Source organism: Podarcis vaucheri (genome assembly GCF_965113315.1).
Source record: "Podarcis vaucheri genome assembly, chromosome: 8".
NCBI classification, from domain to species: Eukaryota; Metazoa; Chordata; class Lepidosauria; order Squamata; family Lacertidae; genus Podarcis; species Podarcis vaucheri.
In genome coordinates, this window is record NC_138766.1 from 36,527,412 (window position 1) to 36,554,101 (window position 26,690).

Here is a 26,690-nt window from a genome sequence, read left to right on the forward strand (position 1 = left end):
TAAGCGTAGCGCTGCATTAGGCGGCGCTTACCCGCCTCCCCACCCCACCCCGCCCGGCCCCTAAGTTCGGCGGCCGCCGGTCGTCGCGAGCGCGCACGTGTCCTTCGAGGCGCCTGTGGGGAGCCGTTACAGCCGTTATTCCTTTGCGTTCGGTGAGTGGCTGTTATCTGGCGGGCTGGAGTCCGCGGGCGGGTGAACGGTCGGGAGACGGAGTAGTTCAGCAGCGTTAGGAGGGCCGCAGGCTCCCCATCCCTTGGGGTTTGCAGAATCCCACGGAACCTTAAACCGGCCTCGGCTTTCCTTACCCCACTCTTATCTCACAGCCCTGGTCAAGACGACGCCACCCTATTTGGCCGCGTTTATATGTTGCTCTGCGGCTTGAAAACGTGCAGAACGGCTCTTGGAAGTGTCAGAACAATCATTGTATATATAACAAAACCTGAACAGACAGGAGAGCAGCTGGAACATGAGGGAAGAGGACTTGACTAAGAGGATGTAAGATAAAATGGTTTCAAAAGGCCTGGGCATATGATATTCACTTCACCTAGAAGGAGATCAGGCTCGATGTCAGGGGAAGGTGTTACAGATCCAGGGCACAAAACACGAAAATGCCCTTATCCTAGGGTAACTGAAGGTTTAGCCTTCAATTTAAGGGCGTCTTAAAAATGATATTGATATTTGGGGTGTATCATATGGTCCTGTCTATCTTTTTGGTTCCAGGTCATTTAAAGCAGGCACGTCCAACTCCCAAGAGACTGTGATCTACTCACAGTATTAAAAAAACAACTGGCAGTGATCTACCCTTTTTAAAAAAAAATAAAGATCGCTAGGGGTCCAAAGATTGACCAGGAACACTCCGTGATCAACCAGTAGATTGCATTTGACCTGTTGGACATGCCTGATTTAGAACTTAGCATTAACCTTTAATCGTGCCCTTGTTTTCTCTTGGCTGATCCCAGCCAGACCCCAAAGTCACTTGTAAGTTCTTCTGTTCCTTCCTTTTGGAGAGAACAATCTGAACTTATTACCAACTGTCATGGACCAGAAGAATTGACCTCCCCCATCAACACATCCCTAATTATGTCGCACCATTGACTATGCAGTCTGCTGTGGTAGCTTAACCTTGGCTGCAATAACGGGGTAAACTAATTATATAACAATTTGCTTGCCTTACACAAGAATTCACTTCATGAGTTTACCAGTCAAAATCTAACAAATTGCTTTGTCTTGAATCAAACCTTTTTCTGTAACTGAACCTGAACTGTAAATTATTGTCTTGTTGTTTTCTCCCAAAGGTCTTACACATATTTTGAAAATGTCGTATATGCTTCCACATTTACACAATGGCTGGCAAGTAGACCAGGCCATTCTTTCAGAAGAAGACCGTGTGGTGGTCATTCGTTTTGGGCATGACTGGGATCCAACATGTATGAAAATGGACGAAGTTTTATATAGTATTGCTGAGAAGGTATTTCATTTTTATTAATACTGTATTATATCCATTTAATCCATATTTATATATTAAACCAATAACATAAGCTTATGAGAAAACACGCCAATTATTTTGTTTACATTTTTATCTGAGAAGGAACAACTGAAATGCATGGTTTTTGTGTAAAATATTTTTTCAGTAAAGGTCGCACACATCGAGTCATGTGAGTAGGCTTCCTCTTGTATCACGAGACTTCCTCTCTGCCCTCTGTAGCACTCCTGAAACCTGCCCGAGGGTCTTCCAACCCCCTGGAGCACAATTTTGTGGGAGCGGTACAAGGGAGGGGAGCAAAGGAAAGTTCATATTATGCTATAATAATGAATTATATTGGTTCTTGCCAGAATACAAAAGTTACTGACTTTCCTAAACTTATAATCTTTGTGGTTGCAATGAATGAAATTGAATTAGAATCACAAAAGGAGGCAGAACAAGGCAAAGTTCTTGTATTTCTTCAATGTTATATTGCCATTCGTTTGATTGTTTTATGCAGTTGTGGTCCTTTAATTTTGTTTGTTAACTGTTTCTTACTGTAGGGTAATTGTTTCCAAATCAGCTTTTCTACTGAAAAACTTTACCAGGCTTCCTCAACCTCAGCCCTTCAGATGTTTTGAGACTACAATTCCCATCATCCCTGACCCCTGGTCCTGCTAGCTAGGGATCATGGGAGTTGTAGGCCAAAAACATCTGGAGAGCCGAGGTTGAGGACGCTTGCTCTTTACCTATCTGCTGCAACACTCCTGCATTATTGAAGAAAGTTCTAGGGGTATAACTACCTCATGTAAAGGCCTGGATAAGCCTTTCAGATCTGATTATTGCATCATGTTAATTGAAATTATATCCTAGAATGGAACCCTAGCTTTTTATCAGAGAGGAAGATTGATAGGCATTTGCAAGCCATAGTTTAGGGTAGACCTAATGCTGATCTTAATATTCATCTAACCTGTTTATCATTAAAAATGATCCCAGAATGTTTTACAATATACAAAATAAATACACCACTCACAATGAAATCATTTTCATAAAACAAATAAAATACTAAAAATTCTTAATCACTTACAACAGATTGATAAGTCACTGAGAGCAGGCTACACAACTGTATACCAGTTTAGCAAAAAACCTGGGCGAATAGGTATGTTTTTAACTGTTGCTGAAAATCTATCAGTTTCAGCACCAGTTGGATCTGGGAAAGAAGGGCATTCCACAGTTTGGGTGCTGATATTAAGAATGCCTTCAAGCTTCCAGGAACCTCTGCATTATTGGAACATAGTTTGAAAAACAGTGTTCTATACCATTGTAAAGAATTTACTGGTACTTGGATAGGTGGTAGATGAGGGAGGTTTGGCATATATTTTAAAGCAGCAAATATGCTAAAGGTAGTTGCAGAAGTTATGGGGGCTGAAATAAAATAGGACACTTTCTGTCACATGAAGGGCGCCTTTGGATCTAACCTTATATAAAATTGCATTGCAGAAGTTTTTGTGAAAACTAAAATAATAAAATTCATACATATGCTGTTAATAATAGCATAGAATTCAAACTGTTATGAAAACAACCCTAAAGGCAATCCAATTGCTTGTATTACTGCTTCTGAGCAATAAAAGACAAATTGACTTTAAACTTCAGGGCAAATATAGTAAGTTCATGTACCAAAATTGAGACATAACTATTTAGTATTTTGACATTTTAAAGGAAGATATAGCTAGAAATATTAATAGGCGGGAGAAACATTGTCAAGGAAATGTCAAGGAAAAGGACATAATATTCTTTGGAATACTTTTATAGATAGTAATATAGTCCTACCTCGGGTTACAGACACTTCAGGTTGCATTTTTTTCAGTTTGTGGACCACTGAAACCCGGAAGTACTGGAACGGGTTACTTCCGGGTTTCGGCAGTTGCGCATGCGCAGAAGTGCTAAATCACGCTTTGCGCATGCACAGAAGTGCTGAATTGAAACCCACGCGTGTGCAGACACGCTGCTGCGGGTTGCAAATGTGCATCCCGCACGTATCACGTTCGCAACCCGAGCGTCCACTGTAGTTGAAAAACTAGTAACTTGGCAAGCATATTGGCACTTAAATTTTACGTGGGGGAAAAAGAACAATGTAACTTTGTATTTGAACATCTCCCTCTGCAGAAATAGCAGATTAAAGAGGGTGATCCTTCCTCATCTTCTTGCTTACAAGTCCTGTTCGGATATCACTGCTGTACAAAGAGTGAGTAATCAGTTGTACTGCATATTTACACTAGAACCATCATGCAAACCTATTGTTATGCTACAGTTATATTCTGCACTGGGAGAAAATTTAGTTGACAGTGAGCACTGAAGTTTCCAGTTTCCATGCTGGTCACTATCTTAGATAGAATTTCCAGTAAGTGCAGCTTGTTCTTCCACTGTTTATGCTCCTTCTCTGATACACTATGCATAATTTCCAATATAACCATGCAGTTCTGGGGTGTAAAAGTTAACATATGTGTTTTGGACAACAGTGACTTCCTGTCAGGTCCAGCAAAACAAAAAGTTTGCCAATATGTGCCGCTAAAGAAAAAGGCTTTTAAGAATATTTGTCTACTTCTGTTCTTATGAGATGCATATCTGACCCCATCATCACTAAACATTTAAAGTGGTGTCATACCATTTTAAACAGTCATAGATTCCCCCAAAGGACCCTTAGAACTAGTTTGTCAAAGGAGCTGAGAGCTGCTAGACCCCTATTCCCTTACAAAGCTACAATTCCCATAGTCCCTGGGAGATGGATTGATTGTAAAACCATTTTGGAAATTACTGTTTGTAAGCGGAATGGGGTCTCTCTGTCTCTAGCATTCAAAATAAAAAATGAACTCCTTGGCATAATGAGACTTTTTATTTCCTGGTCTTTGAGCATTGAGGGTTTGGCATCATGTTTTAGGGTTTTAATACTAACACAAGGGTCAAATATTTTTAAATTTTCAGAATTCTCTAAGTCTTGCAGTAGGGTTATAAGTGCCTTAAGAAACATATATTCCACTGTATTAAAAATAGATACTTATGCATAGGTTCTTACAGGTTTATGTGTATATTAGTGTGTTGCAAAGGTTGTCAACCTTTTTGGGTCCACGGCTCCCTTTACCAACTACATTCTTTCTGTGGCCCCCCGTGAGGCTCAGGAGCCCAGTTATGTCACCCTTTTCCTGCAGAGCTGACAGCCCCTCACCCCTTTTTGAACCTTTTTGTATCCAGTCCTGGCATCCAATGAAATATGGATGTGTTTACAGGTGTGTGTCTAATATAGGAGAGGTAAACAGGAACTGAGCAGAAACAGCAAAGTTTCTTGTATTGTGAATTTTTGAAGGGATATTTACTGAGACTTTTTGTGGGTCTTATAGGAGATACTGGTGGGTACACTGTGGCCCACAGACACCACACTGGCAACCCTGACCTTCTTGTTTTTCTTCCTTCCCAAATCTCTTATATGTTAGTAAAATATGTCTGAAGTGTTAAACTCATTGGCAATTGCAGAACAGTGTATTTTTTAAAATTAAGCTGTTTCAATCATCACTGCCACAGTATCAGTATGACCTACTGCATTGGGTGGGAGCTGTAAACTAATGAAGATTATGTGCAAATACTGAACAACTTGAGATTTCCTAAAGCTTGCAGAAGAACAAACGTTGAATTCTGGCTGCTACTGGGCATAGTGCAAATGGATCAGACCTGAACATATCTAAAATATAAAACCGTATTCTGTGTTTCAGTTCTTGTTATGTGTGTCTTTCGTTTTGAAACAAAATGGGAAAGACTTGTATCCTTTGGGAAGCAAATCCCAGTGAGCATGTTTCTCTGTAAACTTCAATACAGTGGAACCTTGGGTTGCAAACATGATCCGTGCGGGAGGCATGTTCGCAACCCGCAGCGCCACGTCTGCGCACGCGTGGGTTGTGATTTGGTGCTTCTGCACATGCACAAAGTGTGATTTAGCGCTTCGCATGCGCAACTGCCAAAACCCAGAAGTAACCTGTTCCAGTACTTCCGGGTCCGGCACGGTGTGCAACCCGAAATCGCGTAACCTGAAGCGTCTGTAACCCAAGGTAACACTGTATTGTGAAGCTATTTTGCTTACAATTAATGTTTTAGAACGTAGTATGTTCTAAACACACATTCCTCTCCCATAGGTGAAAAATTTTGCTGTTATTTATCTTGTGGATATCACCGAAGTGCCAGACTTCAACAAGATGTATGAACTGTACGATCCCTGTACGGTCATGTTTTTCTTCAGGTATACTATAACTTGTATATTTTAAGCTGATAAGTGTTTTCCAGGCTTTCTCTAATTTTTGACTGAATCTGTTTATTTGTGTCATGTAGTACAACTAAATAAGCTGCAGAATAGAGTAACTTTATTGATGTCTGTAATCCTACAAATTTCTGTTGAATACCACTGATACAGCACTGGATACAACCCCATTAATCTAATCTAGTTTTAGTATAAAGGAAATATACATTAAAGTAAATCACTCCATCCTGTCCAAATGTAGATGGAGATAGGGAGGAGTATATATTGCAGAACATGGGGGCTACATGAAATACTATGTAACTATAATATATTAATAATATCCTTCCCCATTTTTCTTTCCTTTCTTAAAGAAACAAGCACATAATGATTGATTTAGGCACTGGTAACAACAACAAAATTAACTGGGCAATGGAGGACAAACAAGAGATGATTGACATTATAGAAACAGTTTATAGAGGAGCACGTAAAGGTAGAGGTCTTGTTGTATCACCCAAGGACTACTCAACCAAGTACAGATATTGATCATTTGATCATTTGACTACAAGTCTACTTCTGGAGCTTCGTAAACTCAAACTTTGTATAAAGTGTTCTTTCTTGCTTTCATCTCCATTGTGAATATATTTTTGAATTTATGTAAATATGTTATCTTATTTTTTATGCAAAAAAACTTGCTTGATTTTAGAAATAAAGTATGTCTTTTACACATAGTGTTTTGAATCTTACATTTTTCAGAATATTATTTTTATAAAACTATTATTTTTTATAGGAATGGATTGAGCTATGTCCAGTTGAAACATAACAAATGCCTCTAGACAACACAAACCATATTTCATCAGAATATAAAAATACAAAAATACAGTACAGTGGTACCTTGGTACTTGAAGGGCTTGGCTCCCGAACGCCGCAAACCCAGAAGTAAGTGTTCCGGTTTGTGAACATTTTTTTGGAAGCTGAACGTCCAACACGGCTTCCGATTGAGTGCAGGAAGCTCCTGCAGTTAATTGGAAGCCACGCCTTGGTTTTTGAACTATTTTGGCAGTCAAATAGACTCCCAGAACAGATTAAGTTCGAGAACCAAGGTACCACTGTATAAGTCCCACAAGGCACATTTTTGTGATTGGCTTGGATCCAAATACTGTTCTCCTATCACCAGATGGCTGGGTTGGTGGACATGGGATGTGAAGGTCTGTAGATAGGAGGGATTGGAATGATCCCTCTCGTGTGAGCAAGTAGAAAGTGCCTTACAGAGCAGGAATTTTGGATTCAAGCAATTGTTTAAGGCTCACCTTTAGAATCTGGGAATCTAAAGTGTCATGGATACCAGAAAACATGCATAGCACCAAATGATACAAATCACTGTAATATTAAGTAATCATTGTAATAAGGGAATTCAGTCAGTGTTTTATGTGTTCCACTTTCAGAGCCTAAAGCAGTTCCAGTATAGATTTTTCAAGAAAGTTGGAAGGCAGACAGTATCCATTGCTGGCCAAAAAGAAATACATGTCCCAGGATGTCTTTGAAGAAAAAAGGCAACTTTCCTCCCTTCTTTTATTTCCTCCCCTCTTAGCATAATTATGCTATGTTTTTAAAAAGGTAAAGGGACGCGGGTGGTGCTGTGGTCTAAACCACTGAGCCTCTTCGGCTTGATTATTATGAAGTCAGCAGTTCGAATCTGTGCGATGGGGTGAGCTCCCGTTGCTCTGTCCCAGCTTTGCCAAACTAGTAGCTTGAAAGCATACCAGTGGAAATAAATAGGTACCGCTGTGACGGGAAACTAAACGACATTTTCATGCACTCTGGCTTCCGTCAGTGTTCTGTTGCACCAGAGGTGGTTTAGTCATACTGGCCACATGACCCAGAAAGCTGTCTGGACAAACACCGGCTCCCTTGGCCTGAAGCGAGATGAGCGTCACACCCCATAGTCAAGTTTGACTGGACTTAACTGTCCAGGAGTCCATTATCTTTACTTACTACAGTTTTTACTGAAAGGAGATATATAGGAATTTCCTTCAAAAAGAAATATTTTGTTTGGCCTCTACACACAAATATTTTGTAGAAACAAAACTAAAGCACTATAATTCAGCAGTGGCAATTCCTTATTTGTTTCAAAAGTATCCTCTCAGTTAAAAATTTATATTAATAATTTTGGGGCTGCTCAGCCTCAGGGGGCCCTAATTCTGTGCGTATCTATAAACCTGCCACTGGTTCCTAGGTTTATTTGTGTAATTCACATAATTAATGGTGTTACAAGTTGACATGGGCTTGTGTGCTTCTGGGTTACGGTTCTTACATAATTAAGACACCTAATGTCTTGAATTTATCCTGAGAATTAAAATCAATTTAGTTCTGGCTGGTCTGTGCTCCAGTGGCATGCAGTGGTCAGAGTTCAAAACATGCAACTCATACAGGTACTAGTCAGCCAATGAGGTGGGGGGAGGGAACATAGGAGAATGCAAACATCTGAACTTTTTCCCAGTTGTGTTAGTCTTAGTATGGTCTCTTCTCATCTGGTGCTCATAACATTTATCCCTGTATGATCTACCAAGAGGAAAAGTAGGGTTGTTGAGCTTTATTTAGTTTTGCCCAAAGTTGTTGAGCAACAAAACTGGCACACCGGACCCTAGGGAAAGATAAGAACCCGTGGGCAAAAATACAATGGAAACTTACATGAACATAATCTGTGGTTGTTTATATTATGCTGATAAAAATATGAATCACCATGGTCTTCACTGTTACAGTAAACTAGGTTTCCGTGTTCGTTGGGGTGATTCCAATGTTAGACACACAGGTAAACTTAAGTAGTCCACCGATCTCAAGGATGAATAATGACTTTGACTCATGCGAAAGTGTTTAAAAGCAAATGATACCTTCATTAGAGAAATAATGAATGCAAGTGACTTTACATGTTCTGCTTGATTTTTCTTCCGCTATAGCCATACAGTTATTCAGTTCCAAGCATAGGTTTTTTGTCGTTTTCATGTCTCCCTCTTCAGTGCTGCACAAAATTAATATTAGCACAAGGCTTGAGTTAAAATTAGGAAAATGAAACCATCAGGCCTGAATTTGGCCTCTAAATAGACTTTCATTATCACATTACACATTTACATATTCTTCTAATTTATAATGAAAAGAATGCCATTGAATTGAGTAGACACATTTTTCTAGTGAATTTTTTTGTACTAGAACAATATAATGTCAGAATATTCTTATGACAGAATCTTTAGCTATACTAAACAGGCATCTGCTATGCCATTCTTCTGCAACATGCTGCATCTACTTAATTTTAGTTTCCCTGAACTATCTGTAACTGCATGTCTTCCCTACACTCAGTTGAGTGTTATCTGTCTTGCAGAAACTCACCTACATTTGCATTGTAATTAAACTACTATTCATTCATACCTTCTTTTCCACACCCAAGCACTTTTGAGTACTCAGTTGTTGAATACACTCTTAAAATAACTGCTTCTCTCATTGGCTTGAGTTAACTTCTACCTCTATTAGCCTGTCCATGCTTTAATATTAGCAGAGGGGGATTTCCCTCACTTTCCATTGTTAGGAGATGCTAATTTGGTAATGACATGGAAGAGCCTTCTCTGTGAAGCACAGTCCTACGCTCAGGATTTTTGACATGTACAAGCTAAATAAAATGTACTAGTTTGCTCAGGTACTTTAGATTTTGTTTGTAAAAAATGTATTCATGACTTACATTTTTTTTAATGAATCATTGATTTAGCCTTCTCTGTTGAGCTATTTGCTGGTCTTTTTAAGAAAGAAAAAGGTTTTGTTTTGTAAAGGATTTAATCAATAAAACTATCATTGAAGGGTGGCTATTAATCTTCAACCAATCAGTCAGTCAGTCAATCAATCAATCAATCAATCAATCAATGTAATGTAATGTATTACTGAAGCCCAAACAAAAAGAACACTGAGAGTGTTTTCGTCTGAACTGGTGTTTCAAAAATATTATACTCCCAGACAGATGACTATCAATACCACATTATTTTACAAAGCCAGAATCTTACTGTTAGTTCTTCACTGGTGTTTTCTATCCCAGCTTGTGCCATTAGTCCAGTAACATGCTTCTCTAAATCATCTATGCGCTCACCCATTTCATCTGGTAATAAAAGGTTAAAGAGCATTGTGGTTGTTTTCTTTGTCATTAGTAATCAAGCAGTGGAAAGACAGATTGCCCTTTTACCAGGTATTGTCTAATGCTCAAAGTGACATGAAACTGAAGGACGCCAGTCAAGAGTGGTTTTGACTGAGAAAACGGGCTGCAATCCTATATGCATGCTCGGTGAATTCAATGGAACTTACTTCTGTGTAGGCATAAGATTTTTGTTTTGGCATTGGTCAGTATAAATGACTGGTATAGCTTCTCTATGGCCCTTTAATGGCCCTTGGTGGACTGAAGTAATAAATGAGAGCTACTGGGCTCCCTTATGTATTTGCATAGGATTTAGTGGATTCCCATCACTGATTACTGTTCCAGGCAATTAGTACAATTTCTTTTTAGCAATTATTACAATATATTTGAATGTATTTTTATCCAACTTTTAGAATCATAAGCAGTTATTTTGAAAAAAAAATTGGTAATTATAAATCAAGCAGGTTACATAAATGGCTTCAAAAGTGTGATCAATCGGCAGAATTTGTGATTAGTTTTAGAAAATAAACTGAAAAGGATATTTCTTAGAAGTAATTTGTCCGTCAGTGCTTGAAAGTTTTCCTGTAACTGTTGTAGTAGATTTTCTGCCTGGAAAAAAGATACTGTTAGCAAAACGTGTTTATGCTGTTGGAAAATGAGTCCATCAATTTGCTGTAATAAAATGGCATAAAAATAGTCGGCTTGGATTTTGTACACTGGGATAGGAAATGCTAGCTACATATTAAGGCTGACTAAAGGAAGGTATTGTAAAGTGCATGTATACTCAGAAGAAAGAAGAATGTCTTCCTACGTGCAATGGGCTTCATCACAATCCTGAATTTGCATGAAGTCAGGGCAGTAGAGCAAAAGAAAAGGCAGATTATATAACACCAGTGGCCATGGCATGGGAGTGAGAAGGGAGAGATACTGACAGGGATAAAGTAGTGGCTCAAAACAACAGGCGACTGAATAAAGCAGGAATGGAAGAAACAAAGGAGAACAGCAATTTTGAACATTGGCAGAGGTTTGCGTAAAGTACCTTCATACAATGGAATATTTTAGGGCTCCACATCCTTTATTTCTCTCACATGAGTCAGCTGAGGAATGGAAGAGGGAAAAGGTTGAGTACAGTGAGAAGGAAAGAATCCTGAAAGAAAAAAGTGGGTGTTTTAAACAAGTACAGATATCTGAGTAAAGTAGGAATGGAGGGACCCATGGGTGTAGCCAGGGGGAGCAGCTGCCCCCCTAAATCAAGTAAATAAATAAAAATACTTAACTGACCAATTGCATTGCAGATAACTCGGTTCTGCCCCCCAACATAATGTCTGCCCCCCTAAAATAAATCCTGGCTATGCCCATGGCTCAGGGACCAAGGAAAATTGTGGTTTAAAACAACAGTGCAGTAGAGGTCTGGATACAGTAAGGATAGAGGGACCCAGAGGAAAAGTAAGATTATGAATGGAAGAGCATAGTCCTATGGTCACTGAGAAGTTTCTCAAGGGCAAAGTCAAAATAAAAAAATTCCTTCCAGTAGCACCTTAAAGACCAACTAAGTTAGTTCTTGGTATGAGCTTTCGTGTGCATGCACACTTCTTCAGATACACTGAAACAGAAGTTGCCAGATCCTTCTATATAGTGAGAAGGTGGGGAGGGGTATTACTCAGAAGGGTGGTGGGAATGGGAAATTGGCAGATAGCTGAGATGAGCCTGTTGACGACTCTTAATGACTGCAATAGGTCTTACAGGAAAAGGCAAGGGGTGAAGAGGTGAAAAATGGCTTAGTCATGTATAATGAGATAAGAATCCAATGTCTTTGTTCAGCCCAGGTCTCTCCATTGTTTTAAGTTTGGTAATGAGTTGCAATTCAGCAGCTTCTCTTTCCAGTCTATTTCTGAAATTCCTTTGTAGTAAAACAGCTACTTTGAGATCTTGTATAGAATGTCCTGGGAGATTGAAGTGTTCTCCTACTGGTTTCTCTGTTTTGTGATTCTCAAGGGCAAAGGATATTGTAGATGCCTCACTATGAATGTGGAGAGAGAATTTCATTCTTTGAGAACTCTTTGCTGTGGCCACAGAGGTTTCAGCTCTGCAGCACCAGTGCTCTGATGCAAGGAGATGGCTCATTATCTGGGAGAGGGCAGATTGAATGAGGCATTGGATCCAAAGTCTCCATCTCCTGGATAGACCCTCCAAATTAGAAGAAAACTACACCAGCCCTGGAGCTGGTGTAGGGAATTTGTCCCATGGGACTCAATAGGAGCAAAACTGAAAACCAAATGAAACAAAAAACAGGAACACTGAAATTGTTGGGAAAGAAAACTGAATGAAAGCCCAGTGGGACTCAGATACAGTGCTTCCACCATTAAATCTGCCCACCCATCGTGATGAGATGGCTCTGCCAATCTGTTTCAACAACATATTTTTTCTTTGTAACATTTCTGTTTACATGTGAATGCTACTAATATGCTCAGGGGTGGGGGCAGAAATGATTGCATAAGTGCTTGGCACACCAAGAATTTATATTTGACATGGAAGCTATAATTATCAATGTGTGATTATAAAAGAAGAAAGAAGCTCAAGCATGAATCCATTATGTAACATGCTATTGGGAAATGAGAATCTTGTAAGCAGAGTGTGCAACAACTGTGTATTGTGTATCTGAAGAAGTGTGCATGCACACGAAAGCTCATACCAAGAACTAACTTAGTTGGTCTTTAAGGTGCTACTGGAAGGAATTTTTTTATTTCGTGTATTGTAAAGTTAGTATCTCTGTACCTGTCAGCATCCTAAAAATAGAAAACAGGCCCATATCCAGCTGAGAGAGGATGATTGTATTGTATATACGGTACTTTAAAAGTTACATTTACTCTACCAATTGTGATTAAGATATATAGAATTCAAGTAGGAACACTTCCCCTTGTGGCTTTTGTTACTTATAACAAATATGAATTTCCGGTTGGTGGCTTTTAGTACAGCAACCTTTTGTTGATTAATTAGTTAATGCAATATAACAGTCTCATCAACTAAAAAGCTACAGTGATAAGATTATTGCACTGTTAATAGTTTTTTGAAATGCAATACAAGTCCTCATTGCCTCTGCAGCTCATGTGTACATCAGCTAAGTCTAAGGTGAGAACAAACTGTTTCTCCCTTTAAAGCCACTTTGTCTTGTATGCTGATTTGGGCAGACAGACAGGAACCGATTTGACTAAAACTCATTATTAATCGGCTAAGATTTCTTTGTGTGGCACAACCTATATGACACGCCTGTGAAGTACGAAAATGAAACGGGCAAGGATTAATTACTAAAATGAAAGGATCGTTTTAAGACTCCTGCACTTATCTGAATACTTCACGTTTATTATCTCCTGGTTAGGACTGTGATACGAATTAAAAGTATATAGTCTCATTTCCTGGAGTTGAAAGTGGTATTAACTACCAGAGTGGCAACATAGGACGTGACACCTTCAGTTAAGAGGAATAACCGTGTCGTCGTCGTCCCTTCTATTTCCGTATTTCTGCCCTTTCTGCCTTCAGCTACTTTTTTTTCTGAGAGGCAAGAACACCCCCCCCAATATGGACCGCCTTCCCTGCGGCTCCAAGTTGGCGAAATCTTCGACGGCTGGATTTCTCCCTGACCCGCTAGAAGTTAGTACCCCATTTCCCACGCCCTATTTGTTGCCAAAACAGCGACGAGACCCGTCCCCTCACTCCACGCAGCGACACGTTTCGTGAGGGAGGCGCAGCCTTGGGGCTAAAACCCACGCAGCCCCGAGAGGCGCCGCCAAGTGCGAGGCAGCGCCCAGCACTCACGAACTGAGAGAGCTCCCTGGCGCACTGAGGGTCGTTGTCCGCCATCCTGTCCTCCTCCTCCTCCCTCGCTCTGGTGGCGCCGCCGCCGCCTCGTCCCTCGCCTTCCCGCTCTTCACCTCCTCAAACGGCCGCTGGTTGGCAGGACAGTGGGAGAAGCGGGAGCCGGCGGCGCGCGCCTTCAGCCCCGCGCCTGCGCGGCAACGGGGTAGTGGTGGCCGTTGAGCCCGCCCGCCTCCGCCCCCGTAGCGACCCGCCCGCGTGCTTTGTCGCCAGGCGGCAGCTGTTGATGGAAGGCCGCGCTTAGTTCCCCCGCCAACTGCCAACTTGTTCAAGGCACAGCTTGGATGTTTCAATGAATAGTACAAGTTGAGGGATGTATTCATGTAGTGTTTTTTTTCTTTTCTTTAAAAATGTTTAGGGGTACTCTAATTTTTCTGCTCATATTGAAATACTGCCCCTCAATGAGGCCAAATTTAGATTCACACAATGTTTAGGGGTATGCGTCCCCCCAGAAAAAAAATCACTGTATATAGTATATATACAGGAATAAATACTATATTCCCTCTCTCATGTGGCTCTGAACATAAACCCCTCCCCCCATCAAATATAGTAAAAACAACAAGAAGAGAGAACTTTTCTATAAAAAAAGAAAATACTTTTTAATTAATAAGAAAGTGCATAACATCAAGAAAACAAAGGAGAGGAGACATAATCCTGGTAAGTATGGTCATTTCAACATTATTTAAGTGTATGTCCCACTGTAGATGTGCACCACGCATATCCCAGGCGAAACAAGGCTTTATTTCACCCTGGTCAAAGACCCAGTTGGCACCCATTTGCACACGCGTGTGTGTGTGTGTGTGTGTGTGCGCACACACACACACACACACACACACACAGGCTGGGAGCCTCAATGGCGCCCCTCAGTTTCAATAGCTAGCTGTCATCTGGCAGGGAAAGGAGACTATGGTGCTAGAGAAAACAAGTCAAAAGCCCTGCTGGACTGGCAGAACTGGTTTCACAGTTCTTGAGATCCTGACTATAATATTTGGAAGGAAACCCAGGCCACATATCTCCGTGTTGTCAATGAGGAATTCTTTAAAGAAGGAGTGTCTGGCAACCATAATTAAGGTTGAAACATACTCTCAAATGTTCCTGCTCACTCTTGAGTACACAGATGGCTTGCATTTGCTGAGAAAATATGTGTGAGAAACTGGCAGAACAAGTTATACTAGTACTGTAGATTGTGACTGCTTTTCTTTGAGCTTTCTGGGAGTCATCCCAAAAAACTGGATAAACGGATACCTGACTGAATATATCCGTATTTACAAAAACGACAAAGATTATTATTACAAAGCTTATTATTGATGGTTACATGCATATGTGTTGTTAAAACTTTATCATATTAATCTCAACTGCATTTCTAGCTTCATTATGAACTGTAAATGTTTCCATGTCATAAATGGCAACTGTGGGGAGGAAAAATTACTTGTCCAGTGCCACACAGAACACCATAGCTCAGCTAGGGAGTCCCATACGTTGCTGAGCTGCAGATCAAATTCTTCCATTTTGTTCTTAATATGATTTGTGTTTTATTTTGGTCAGGAGTATGCTGGGCAGTATAATTATAAAGTCCCCTGTCCATGTTGGTTAGACGTGACAAAAGATAAGGGGAAAAGTTGAGGATTGGCAATTGAGATGTGAGAACTGAAGATGGCATCCAATAGTAATGGAAGGATAGGTGAGATGGGAATGTGATTGAAGCTGGAATGGTATTTCTCTTCCCACAGTTTCTGCAGCTTTCCAAAAGCCTTTGGCCCCTTGGCTAGTGTCAGAGGCCACCGTGTGCTTCCTCCAGCTCTACAGATTGTATCAATCTGCAAAAATAATTGTAGGTGAAAGGCTGGCAGGAATACTTGTGGTTAAATTAGGCTTGATGGGAAATGCTGGGTGTGTGCCATTTGATAATGAAGAGGGTGGGATATCTTAGTAAAAAAGAAAAGAAATTGAGGGGTGAAGCCTGCTTGTTAGGCTGCTGCATTGCCAAAGGTTAATTTCTTCAAAATAATAATAATAATAAGAATTTATTATTTATACCCCGCCCATCTGGCTGAGTTTCCTCAGCCACTCTGGGCAGCTCCCAATCGAGTGTTAAAAACAATACAACATTAAATATTAAAAACTTCCCTAAACAAGGCTGCCTTCAGGTGTCTTTTAAAAATAGGATAGCTGCTTATTTCCTTGATATCTGATGGGAGGGTGTTCCACAGGGCGGGTGCCACTACTGAGAAGGCCCCCTGCCTGGTTCCCTGTAACCTCACTTCTCACAATGAGGGAACCGCCAGAAGGCCCTCGGTGCTGGATCTCAGTGTCTGGGCTGAACGATGGGGGTTCATCTCCTGCCTTCCTCTCCTGCAGATAATCAGTTCCAGCAGGACATTGTTTCCTTGTTCATGCACGGTTTGATAAAAGAAAATAAAGGGAGGTAGACTGTTTTGTGTGACTGGTTGAAGCTAGCTTCCATCATAGCCATTAAGAAGAACTGCATGGGATTCATTATAGTCAGGCTGTGATATGAGCAAGTGTGTGCTAGAACAAGATGCATGATGACTGCCACATGAGATGTGTGACCTCTAGCAACTGTGAAGTATATGCTGTTACCTAAGCTGACATAGAAAAGCTATTTATGGAACAAAGGTTTCTCTGACCCCTTGACAGTAATTTAGCTTATAACTGAGATGCATGAAATATCACAGATCACTTTAAAATAAAATACAAGGCACATTCTAGATCATTTTCAGGTGTCTGGTATTACTTTGCTATCAATATATCAGTAACATATTTCTTAAATATATTTACTGAGTTGCATGGTCTGTTCCAACTCTACAATTCAATGATTTTATGTTTTGCTGCCCCAGCTCAAGGCTGATGTAGCAGAGGAGCCTGTCTCAAGCCTCCAATCTTTAAATGGAGCAGTTTAGGATTCAGCTGATCCATGGCTGGTCCTTCTCCACTATCTGCAACACTCCAGTTTTGTGGTCTTACACTGACTATCATTAGCAGAACTTCCACCACCAGTTGCTTCCTAGCCATCCATACTTTTACTAAGTGCTTCAGGAGCCCCCACAGTAGCAGAGGTTTTTGGAGGGGTGCCTTTGTACAGCCATATCACTACTATTAACATAAAGGCTGTTATCCCATTGAACCGTGTTCTTCTTGGGATTGTACTGTAGCCTGAATTTTCTTTGGGAGCTGGAACCTCCTTTTTAGATATGACCATTCCAGCAACCATGTGAGAATAGAGTATACATGCACACAAAACAGTAACTGTGAAGTAATCTCTGAGGAATATCAGTAGCACTCCAGAGCCTTACATTTCCTACAAGGACTCAGAACAACACCTGGGGGACCACTAGTTCCCCAATCCCCAGCCCTGTTTTAGAGAGCTGGTTTTATTGACGTTTTGGCATTTATAACTCTGAATTCTGCTTTGGTTAAAAGCAACCTTGAATATAAAAAAGGGAATAAATACTACTACTAATAACGGAAGTCAATTATCCATCGGTTTACTGCTTCAAAGGTCATCACAAGTCCTGTTCGAGGCAAGAATTTACATACAGTGCATAAAAAAATTGATAATTGATTGGGGGAAACGGACCAGCAATTACTTTTTACCAATAGTTAAAAATAGCAAGTTCTCTGCTGTTGCTTTGGCGAGGATGACGTCATTTGAAAAGCCTTTTAGAAACACCTTCCTTGATGCTACTCTGCGAAAAAACACTTTTTTCCTCTCCCCATATCTTGGGGAAAGCAATCCCACCAAGCACACTCCAGTACTCGCATGGCAGAGAGACTGGCGCAAAAAAAGAAGAAGTACCCGTTCTTAAAAAGACAAATAAACTGGGACGTCGCTTCCTCTTGCCCGCTTCTCCAAATCGTCGTCACGGACGCGTCTCGCGCTAGGACCCGGGAGTCGCGGGGCCGGGTGCGGGGCGGTTCCTTCCATTGACGGAGGCGCTGCTGGCTGTCGTGACGTCACATAGGCAGGGCCGATTCCCTCGCCGCCGAGCGCTCCTGCTTATTGTCGCCAACCGCTCAGAAAGAGCAGCGGCAAAAAAGAAGCTGCGCGGCGGAGGCGCGAGCTGCTGCATCTGGGGAGGCGTCGCGGGCCGAGGGCCGGAAGAGGGGCGCGGGGCAGGGGGAAGGAGGAAGGTCGGTCGCCGGCGGCGCTGCTCCCTCAGGCACCCGCAGGAAGAGGAGGAGATGCGCGGGTTTCGGTGCGAGGGGCCCTCGGCGGCGTAACTGTTCCTGATAGGGCGAGGTGAGATGGAGGCTGCGAGAGGTCACGTCCCAGAGCACTTTCTGGCTGTTGGGGAGCTCGCGCAGAGCTCCTTTTTGAGGCGGGGGCGGGGAGTGTTTGGGAGAGTTGCTAGGATGAGTATGAGGGAAGTCGAAGGTTGCTTTGTGCTAGAGCAGGAGGCTGCCATTCAAAAGGCAGGCATCAGTCACTTCGGGATAAGCGAATTATGTCTCTCTCCAAAAAGTTCCCCTTCCTTTCCCGAACTGTTACAAGGCTCTTCCTGTGAAGGCTGCGGCCAATTCCCCCAAACCCTGCCTGTCCTCTGGAGGCTGAGATGGCTCAGTTGTGCGGGAGTCTCGGTCATTTCATTTCCCAGCAGTTCACAGTTGATCATGTAGGCTCAGTAGGATGCGTTTATGGGTAGTCTGCAAAGTTGCCTCAAAAATAGAATGTAGAAGAGCTGCCCCAGCCATTCCTGTGCACTTTAGTCAAGCCATACTCGGTAGCACTTGACATGTCTTTTTCATTTCCTTCATCTGGTTTCTCTTTTTACTATAACATCTTGGGATTCTCTCTTCTCGATCTCTTTTTGGGTTTTTTGTTAGAGCCATCAATTCCCTTTCCTTTCTCTATGGTCTTTACACCATGCAAGCAGTTAGTGGGGTAATCAGATTTCAAAGAGATATATTTCACTGATTAATTGGTTAGATAATTGATTCCATGCGACTTTTCAGAAAGTGCTCCCAGTTGATTGGGCAGCAGATTTTAATTGATTTAAAATAAAAAATTCAACTAGTTATAAAAGTGCAGCTGGCAAGTGTTGTCTTCTAACAGAAATACCCTCTTCTCTCACACACATTTAATTAGGTGTCATCTCTAAACCTCATTCATGTGCTCCTTCATCCCTATGTTGTCATGTAGATGTTGGTCTGAATCACATAACTATCTATTCCTGGTGAGATTTGTTCCAATTGAGCTGATTTTACTCTTGGTTCAATGGTGCAGGTCACATAATTTATGGCAAAAATCCAGTGAAATGACCTGACAAGCATTCTCTCACAACCTGAAAATGTATTGAGCCATTCACAAGATGCTTTCCACATAGGTTGTGTCATGTTATCTTCAGTTGGGGTGAGGAAAACATGTGCAGATGTGTCTTTGGTAATGCCAAAAGAGATGGAACTTGAAGGCACAGTCATTCTTAACCAGAGAGAAGCAACTCATTGAAGAACTCTCTGCTTTGAGTATGGTTTCTGCAGTACAGTGGTACCTCGGGTTACAGACGCTTCAGGTTACAGACTCTGCTAACCCATAAATAGTACCTCGGGTTAAGAACTTTGCTTCAGGATGAGAACAGAAATTGCGCAGTGGCGGCAGCGGGAGGCCCCATTAGCTAAAGTACCTCAGGTTAAGAACAGTTTCAGGTTAAGAACGGACCTCCAGAATGAATTAAGTTCTTAACCCAAGGTACCACTGTAGTTATCTTAAACGGTTATCCTAGCCCCTGAAAGTGGCTACGTGTTATTCCTGTAAATAATAATGGAGTATGCCAAGTAACTTGCACAGTCATCTTGCCTGCTGTATTGTTGTGGAGTAACCTGAAGACCCCATAACTAGGTACATTACTTTGCTACATTTTGAGAGAGACTAATGTGTTGAAACCAGTACCATAATGAATGAGCGGTCTTTATTTTCTGAAAAGCACATAGTGACTGTGTGTGCATCTTTATATACGTTCTTTCTGAGAGGATTTTATTTCTAGGGATGCTAGACTTCCACAGTCTTGGCACTCAACCAATCCATTGTTGAACATGGTAGAAAAGGCACTGGTTGAGACTGGATTCAAGAAGAGTGACTTTCTGTGGTGCTTTGTGATTTGCCCAACTTGCTGTAACAGGAGATCATTTTCTACACAAGTACAAGTTTGAGATTTTATCTTTGATTTTTGTTTGTTTGCTTGTTTGTTAGGGCTGCCTAAAGAAGGACACATGGAATGACAGATTGCTTAGATATGAATAAAAGCCAACAAAGCCTGAGGAAGAAGTAAAAGGGGATCCCTTTGCAGCAGCTGCCCTGATGTTAAGGGACTTCATATTGCCCATCATGGAGGCGGATGGCTGGGAGTGGCTAGTGGCTCCGATTCAGCAGCTGATATCCTGGGGTGCATCTGCAGCCATGGTGTTTGGAGGTGTGGTGCCATACATCCCACAATACCGAGATATTAAAAGGACACAGAATGCAGAGGGCTTTTCAACCTACGTGTGTTTAATGTTATTAGTTGCAAACATTTTAAGGATACTCTTCTGGTAAGTTGACTCTTATACCACTTTGAATGTTTTCTCTGTTCTTGAGTTTCTGCATGTTGATGTGAGAGGTGCTGTGAGATTAAGTGCCTTTTGGACATCACAAAAAAAATCTTCACAGAAGGAACATAAAATCTGCTTGAAAATCACAATTCCTTTACTCGGTGGTTGATTGTGAACAGCTTTGTGAATTATCATTCATAAATTCTACATTGGTCATACAAAACTGAAGTAGAAGAAGGATTCATCCTAGATTTGATTCTAGGTCCCAATCCCAATCCACTCTGAGCTGCAACACATTGGCTATCAGTAATACAACAGCAGAGAGAGTAAAATATTATGGAAAAGTCTATTTTGATTCCGAATCTGAAAACTTTAATTTCACACACACACACACACACACAATATTTTTAAGAAAAACTTAAAATGGGAGAATAAAATAAACAGAATATTGAGTTAAAAATAGTTTCACAGATTTCTTGCTATCCATGTGAGTCACAGCATGCTTTGTTGCCCAGGTATACCCTCTTTTTGTTTTGTTATCCATTTGGCTGCAAACACATAGGGTTAGATCCAGACTTAATCATGCTTACTGATTTCAGTGGATTTACTGTAGGCATGGCTAAAGCTAAAAGCCCAACTATGTCTTATTAGAGTGAGTCCTATGAATTAAATAGGGCTTACTCCTATTTACTCTAAGTGTGGTTGAGATTACAGCCCTGGTATGGATCTAACCCATAGGATTCTTTATGTAAGTGGTTGAGGGTGTGGAGCTGAAGAGATTTGTCTTCCTAATTTTTAGGTTTGTGTTGCCTTGCACTTTCCCCCAAAATAGTCTCTTGCTTTGCTTTCTACTGTTCCAGTTATGGCTGGAGTCCACAGAATGTGAATTTTTTGGCACATCTATTAGAAGGTTATGCTTATAAGTAACTCAGTAAATCTTGAGGCTGTCCTCTAACAGTTGATCTGTGTAGTCATTTATTGTAGAAATCTTCTGGGCTACAATATTCCTGTGTGCAATCTGTGGCCCTTCTACTGTTCTTAAAATATTTCCCACTTTTCTGCTCTTATTATACAGGTGTCAAAATGGGCTCCAGCATTAAAGCTAGCATAACCAATCCTTTATATGGTGAACTTTGCTTCATAATAAAATATAATTAACTTTGGGCATTATCCCTAACCAACAACTTATTTTATGAGAAGTTTAGTCTGAGGAAGAGACAAAGGGTAGTGGACTGATGCCCCACCCACCAACCTCAAAGAAGATTGTTCCACATAGCTTTCTTGCATCAAGATCCTAAAATTTCCTAATTTCTAAATAAGTAGTGCCCCGCAAGATGAATGCCTCGCAAGACGGAAAACCCGCTAGACAAAAGGGTTTTCCGTTTTTGAGCTGCTTCGCAAGACGATTTTCCCTATGGGCATGCTTTGCAAGACGAAAACGTCTTGCAAGTGTTCCGATTTTTTTCCACTTCCCCCCTTTTGCTAAGCCGCTAAGCCGCTAATAGCCTTTTAGCCGCATATCCGCTAAGCCTTTAATAGCCGCTAAACCTCTAATAGCCGCTAAACCGCTAATAGCGCTAATCCGCTAAGCCGCTAATAGGGTTGCTTTGCAAGACGAAAAAACCGCTAGACGAAGAGACTCAAGGAACGGATTAATTTTATCTTGCGAGGCACCACTGTAATAGAAGTCAGTTGTGGAAGTCAGCCTTTCCCATCCCGATACCCTCCAGATATTTAGATTACAACTCCCATAAGCCCCAGCCAGCTCGACCCAGGAGTGAGGGTTGATGGGAGTTGTAGTCCAAAAACACCTGGAGGGCAGCAAGTTGAAGAAAGTTGGTATAGTTAATTGGAGCAATGAGTGCAACTGGCAAATTGGTGTTGTTGCTGCCTTTCCCCCCAATGGCTATAGTCCACTAACTGAAGTGAAAAGTGCATAGGGTAGCTTGATTATCATCATTCAGCTTCATGGTTTTGTAAAAGTATCTTATTATTTGTTTATATAAAATGTTTATCCTGCCCATGCACCACTTGGGATTAGGCACTTGAGATATTTACAGTACAGTGGTGCCCCGCAAGACGAATGCCTCGCAATACAAAAAACTCGCTAGACGAAAGTTTTTTCCGTTCGCGATTTGCCTCGCAAGACGAATTTCCCCTATGGGCTTGCTTCGCAAGACGAAAACGTCTCGCGACTTTTTTTCTTCGACTAAAAACAAAAACATGTTTTGTTTATAAAGTTAATTTATTTTCCCTTAAATTTTTGAACTGCTCTTTACAGTATGTGTGACTTTAAAGAGCAGTTAATAAACTGTTGTTGTACCAAATTTGGCTTTGTTTGGACTTTTTTTGACCATAGGAAAGCATTAATTGATTTTCAATGCATTCCTATGGGATATCGTGCTTCGCAAGACGAAAAATTCGCTAGACGACAAAAATTGCGGAACGAATTAATTTCGTCTTGCGGGGCACCACTGTAACTTGTTGAATAGAAATAGAGATACACAAACAAACCCACCGTGTTTGATTGACTCTTTGCAAGACTCTTGGATTATTTCTTATGTCTGCAAACTTTTGCTTGAAATCCATAGCTAGCTAGCTGTGTAGTGCATGTCACCCTGATATGTCTCAAACAGCTATTACGAGTTAACATATTTTACAATATAGTGAAAAAGTATTTTGTCATTGGGTCCAACCATTGCTTTGACATGCTGCTTGGTTCTATTGTTACCCTTGTAGGGTAACACTATAACACATGCCATTTTTTCTTCTAGCCTTATGTTTCTTTACTGCTTTGGTCTATTTGTATAGTTACATTTTTATTTGGAACATTGATTCCTTTCCCTGCATAAAATGTAAACATCATAAACCAGGAAAGTTCCTACCACAAAGGAAACATAAGAAGAAGAATCTGATTATGTGGACTTTAGTTCACAAAAGCTTGTGTCATTATTTTGTAATCTTTAAGGCTTCACAAAATGTTTTCGTTTTTGCTACAGCAGATTAACACAGCCACCTCTCTGGGAAAATAATGTTATAATGTAATAGTTCTGTCACAAGTCTAATATTTACAAATTATTTCTAACTCCTGTTTTTCTGGGATAGTAGTATGTGGTTCTGCTGTCTGCAAGAGATTCAAAAACAAGTAGTTTTAACTTCCTGTGCTCTAAACATTTTTTCACAAACATCTGAATTCCCATCATTATTTTTCTAGGAATGTGATTCCTAGCAGGTATTGTTAGAGATAGGTGCTTCAAGGTGACAGTCAGCAGTGTATTAAATAAATACTGTACAAGAAGCACATTGTGGGGACCTTTTTTTGAGCCCTTATACTGCTCTTGTCGCCCTCACACAAGGTCAGACAACTAATCATACTCTTCTGATGCAGTGTTGGAAAATGCATCTGTATTTTTTAAATGTCCCCACTGCTCCCTGCCCTTGCCTCCTATCAAAGGACAGCCATGGTGTTTGTTCTAATTTCTGGGAAACATGAGAAACAGGCCCATTTCATTTTGATAAGCCATACTTGTCTGTGGCAAACACAGTGGATAGGCAAAGTGGATAAGCAAAGTGTGTAGAGTGGTAACAATTTAGTGCTGGGTTTGGTAACTGGGTTTGTCCTAGGATTATTGTAATGTACAATTTCAATACTTGATCTTAATGTAATATGAACACTGGGCTTAGGGAGTTTGGGACTTTAAGTCAGTGAATGAGTAACTCAGTTTTACCTCTATGCCAATATTTCTCTACCATTACTCTGGTCCTGTTCAGTGCACTCTCATCATCTTATTACTGAACTTAAGGGGTGTTTTCCCCATGTCAACATCTTATTTTTATCACTGCAACCAAGCTATTTATTTATTGATCCATGAATCTTGGGAAAATACCCATCCCCCGATTTTAATTTGTTTATGGATGGCCATTTAGGTCAGATTGCTATAGCTCTCATGGATGTAATGTGAAACCAGGAATTTGGACACAAGCCAAATGTTACTGAAGAGTATTCTTCTCTGTTGATTTCATTGGATTGCACTGTAAATCCAGCATCCGACCTTCAGAGGATTGGCCACTGTCCAAATTCATCTTGTGTAGCCTGAAGGAGAATATAATGGGTGCTGTTAGCTTTTTAGTGGTGTGTGTTGTAGGTAAAAAATGTTAACTCATTTGTCACTTTTTAAACATGTGGAATTGTAACTGGATTTTCATTTATACCTTTCCCTGTTTAAAAGTTGTTGAGAGTTTAGTGACGACAGAGAAAGCTTTGCTACTTGAATCAGCATAAACTGGCTTTTAATCAGCACAATGGTTAGTTGTAATCCGTTGTGTGGTTATGCTTCTGCTATGCTTCTACTAATGGTCAAAATTTCATAGATATTTATTTCTGTTTCATAGAATCATAGAGTTGGAAGGGACCACAAGGGTCATTTAGTCCAACCTCCTGCAACACAGGAATCTTTTGCCCGATGTGGGGCTTGAACCCACAAACCTGAGATTAAAAGTCTTGCACTCTGCTCTGTCTGAGCCAAGTCTATGATGTTCATGCTTAAATTATAGAACTTCTGATGCTGATGGAAATTGCATCTTAATTTATTATCAGTAATGCTATGAATCAGACTCTGTAAACTCAATCTAAAAACTGTTTCACGAAGTTTGTTTGAAAGACTTGCATCTCAGCTAAAAATTTGTCATACAGTATTGACCTAACTTTCTCTCCACAAATTAACTGGTTTGGCATAATGGTGGTAAGGGGAAACTTGGGGGAAGTCTAAAAAAGTCTCAAGCTGTAGAGAGGACAATGCAAACTTTGCTCCCCAGGAACTTGCTGGAGAGGCAAAAAAAGGTCTGGGATGCTTGCTGTAAAAAGAGCAGCATTTATTGCCACAGGACCTGAGGTGGATTAAGTTTTGGTTGCAGAGATTTAATGAAACTAGGGCAGATAGGCTGGAAGGAAACAAACAGGACTGGGAAGAAATTTAGGGTGGAATTTAGTCAGGAAAAGGCTTACAAGAAAGAGAAGGCAAAGAGCCATAATGAATTAAAAACACACCCACTCACCCAAGTTTGGGGAAGTGAGGTTTGGTAAGACATGGAGGCAGACTTCAGGCAAGAGGTATTGTCTGGCCTGTCAGAAGCATCTTCCAGCATCCCTCTACAGCAGTGACCGGGAGACAGGCAATGCAATATGAGCAGCCAAACTACACCCAGTTATACTTATTTTAAAAGACAGTGGGGCAAAGTTGATTTATGACAGGTCTTCAGGAAAAAATAATATGAGTGAGCAAAGAAGAAGCCAAGTAGAGTCAGTTTGGTAGTGGTAGGGAGCAGATATTACTCCAGGCATAGGCAAACTCGGTCCTACAGATGTTTTGAGACTACAGTTCCCACCATCACTGACCACCGGTCCTGTTAGCTAGGGAAGATGGGAGTTGTAGTCCCAAAACATCTGGAGGGCCGAGTTTGCCTTTGCCTGTATTACTTATACTGTATATCCCATTTTTCTTGGGGAATGAAACCTCTCGGTTTCACATTCCATATTTATAACTTATTCATGGGTGGGCAGGACAGATTTGTCAAAGGATGGAAAACTCATGTTGCTTCTCAGCATTATGTGTGTGAGAGAGGTGGGGTGGGGGGAGAGAAAGAGAGAAAGATCTAGGTCACATACTGACATCTGGGAAATTGCAAAAAATTGACTGAGGCCACACAAGGGTAATGAAATGTCTTGCTTATTAAGAATTTCTGGGTCAAAGCTAAAAATAATATTTTTTATTAATATAAATAATATTTTTATTAATAGTGAAATGTCTCAGCATTAGGTGCCACAGTGTAAATTAGGCTTAAAAGAACAAAGCATAGAAATAGAAGCTTGCAATCTTTAAAGACATCTCAGGAATATTGAGTGGGATGGAAGGGACACAAGGAAGAGTTTGGAGAAACAACAGAGATCCAAGGTTAACTCTCTGCCACTTTTTTTTATTTTAACAGTATCCATCTGTTCTGGGGTTCACTGGACCCTCTAAATTATAGCTGGAGAGAAAGACCACAATTGGCTTCAGGGTTTTTTTAAACAGAAAAATATTGTTTAACAGCAAAACTGCTGAGATACATTTGACACCATAATTTTAACTGGGAAAGTGTTAAAACTCTTGTGTTAAAGAGAGCACCTAGTTCAATAAACTACTACTAGAGTGTTTCTCAAGTTTTGTAGCAGCATAAAAATTGAATTTATAATGGAGATCAAATTCTAAGGTTTTTCCACCTTTTATTTATTTATTTATTTATTTATTTATTTATTTATTTATTTACTAAGTTAATACACTTGTAAACTGCTTAGTGGTTTTATAATCAAGCAGTATATA

General features: G+C 40.6%; 3 protein-coding genes and 1 long non-coding RNA gene across 11 annotated transcripts in view; 3 read left to right on the plus strand and 1 right to left on the minus strand.

Moving 5' to 3' along the window:
- The first annotated feature begins 39 nt into the window (after positions 1 to 39).
- Positions 40 to 6,468, plus strand: TXNL4A (thioredoxin like 4A). 3 transcript variants are annotated; one of them, XM_082235077.1, is made up of 4 exons: positions 40 to 152; positions 1,296 to 1,468; positions 5,644 to 5,747; positions 6,116 to 6,468. In XM_082235077.1, the coding sequence occupies exons 2-4, from the start codon at positions 1,316 to 1,318 to the stop codon at positions 6,285 to 6,287; spliced, it is 429 nt and encodes a 142-aa protein (XP_082091203.1). In that variant the 5' UTR covers positions 40 to 152; positions 1,296 to 1,315; the 3' UTR covers positions 6,288 to 6,468. The 3 variants fall into 3 exon arrangements, with proteins under 3 accessions (XP_082091203.1, XP_082091204.1, XP_082091205.1); XM_082235078.1 differs by lacking the exon at positions 40 to 152 and adding an exon at positions 162 to 495; XM_082235079.1 differs by lacking the exons at positions 40 to 152; positions 1,296 to 1,468 and adding an exon at positions 3,631 to 3,707.
- HSBP1L1 (heat shock factor binding protein 1 like 1) lies at positions 6,196 to 13,975 on the minus strand. Of its 3 annotated transcripts, XR_014222726.1 has the most exons (5): positions 13,726 to 13,972; positions 10,952 to 11,009; positions 9,788 to 10,521; positions 8,633 to 8,760; positions 6,196 to 8,303 (listed from the first exon to the last, which is right to left on the minus strand). XR_014222726.1 is itself a non-coding variant. In XM_082235084.1 (4 exons), exons 1-4 carry the CDS (start codon positions 13,768 to 13,770, stop codon positions 8,755 to 8,757), a joined length of 222 nt encoding a protein of 73 aa, XP_082091210.1. In that variant the 5' UTR covers positions 13,771 to 13,975; the 3' UTR covers positions 8,615 to 8,754. The 3 variants fall into 3 exon arrangements, 1 of the variants encoding a protein (XP_082091210.1); XR_014222727.1 differs by lacking the exon at positions 6,196 to 8,303 and having other exon boundaries at positions 8,615 to 8,760; positions 13,726 to 13,975; XM_082235084.1 differs by lacking the exons at positions 6,196 to 8,303; positions 10,952 to 11,009 and having other exon boundaries at positions 8,615 to 8,760; positions 9,788 to 9,879; positions 10,443 to 10,521; positions 13,726 to 13,975.
- LOC309539173 lies at positions 9,788 to 10,608 on the plus strand. The gene is made up of 2 exons (XR_014222728.1): positions 9,788 to 9,892; positions 10,465 to 10,608. It is a non-coding gene; the product is annotated as an uncharacterized lncRNA (long non-coding RNA).
- Positions 13,976 to 14,108: 133 nt separating the features above from the next.
- Positions 14,109 to 26,690, plus strand: part of SLC66A2 (solute carrier family 66 member 2) — a 65,079-nt gene continuing 52,497 nt past the window's right edge. The window contains exons 1-2 of one of the 4 annotated variants that reach the window (XM_082235046.1): positions 14,109 to 14,442; positions 19,994 to 20,331. In XM_082235046.1, the coding sequence (XP_082091172.1) occupies positions 20,102 to 20,331 (230 nt within the window). In that variant the 5' untranslated portion in view covers positions 14,109 to 14,442; positions 19,994 to 20,101. Of the gene's footprint in view, positions 14,443 to 17,751; positions 18,047 to 19,993; positions 20,332 to 26,690 lie in introns of those variants that run through there. The other 3 variants (XM_082235048.1, XM_082235045.1, XM_082235047.1) reach the window with 3 other exon arrangements.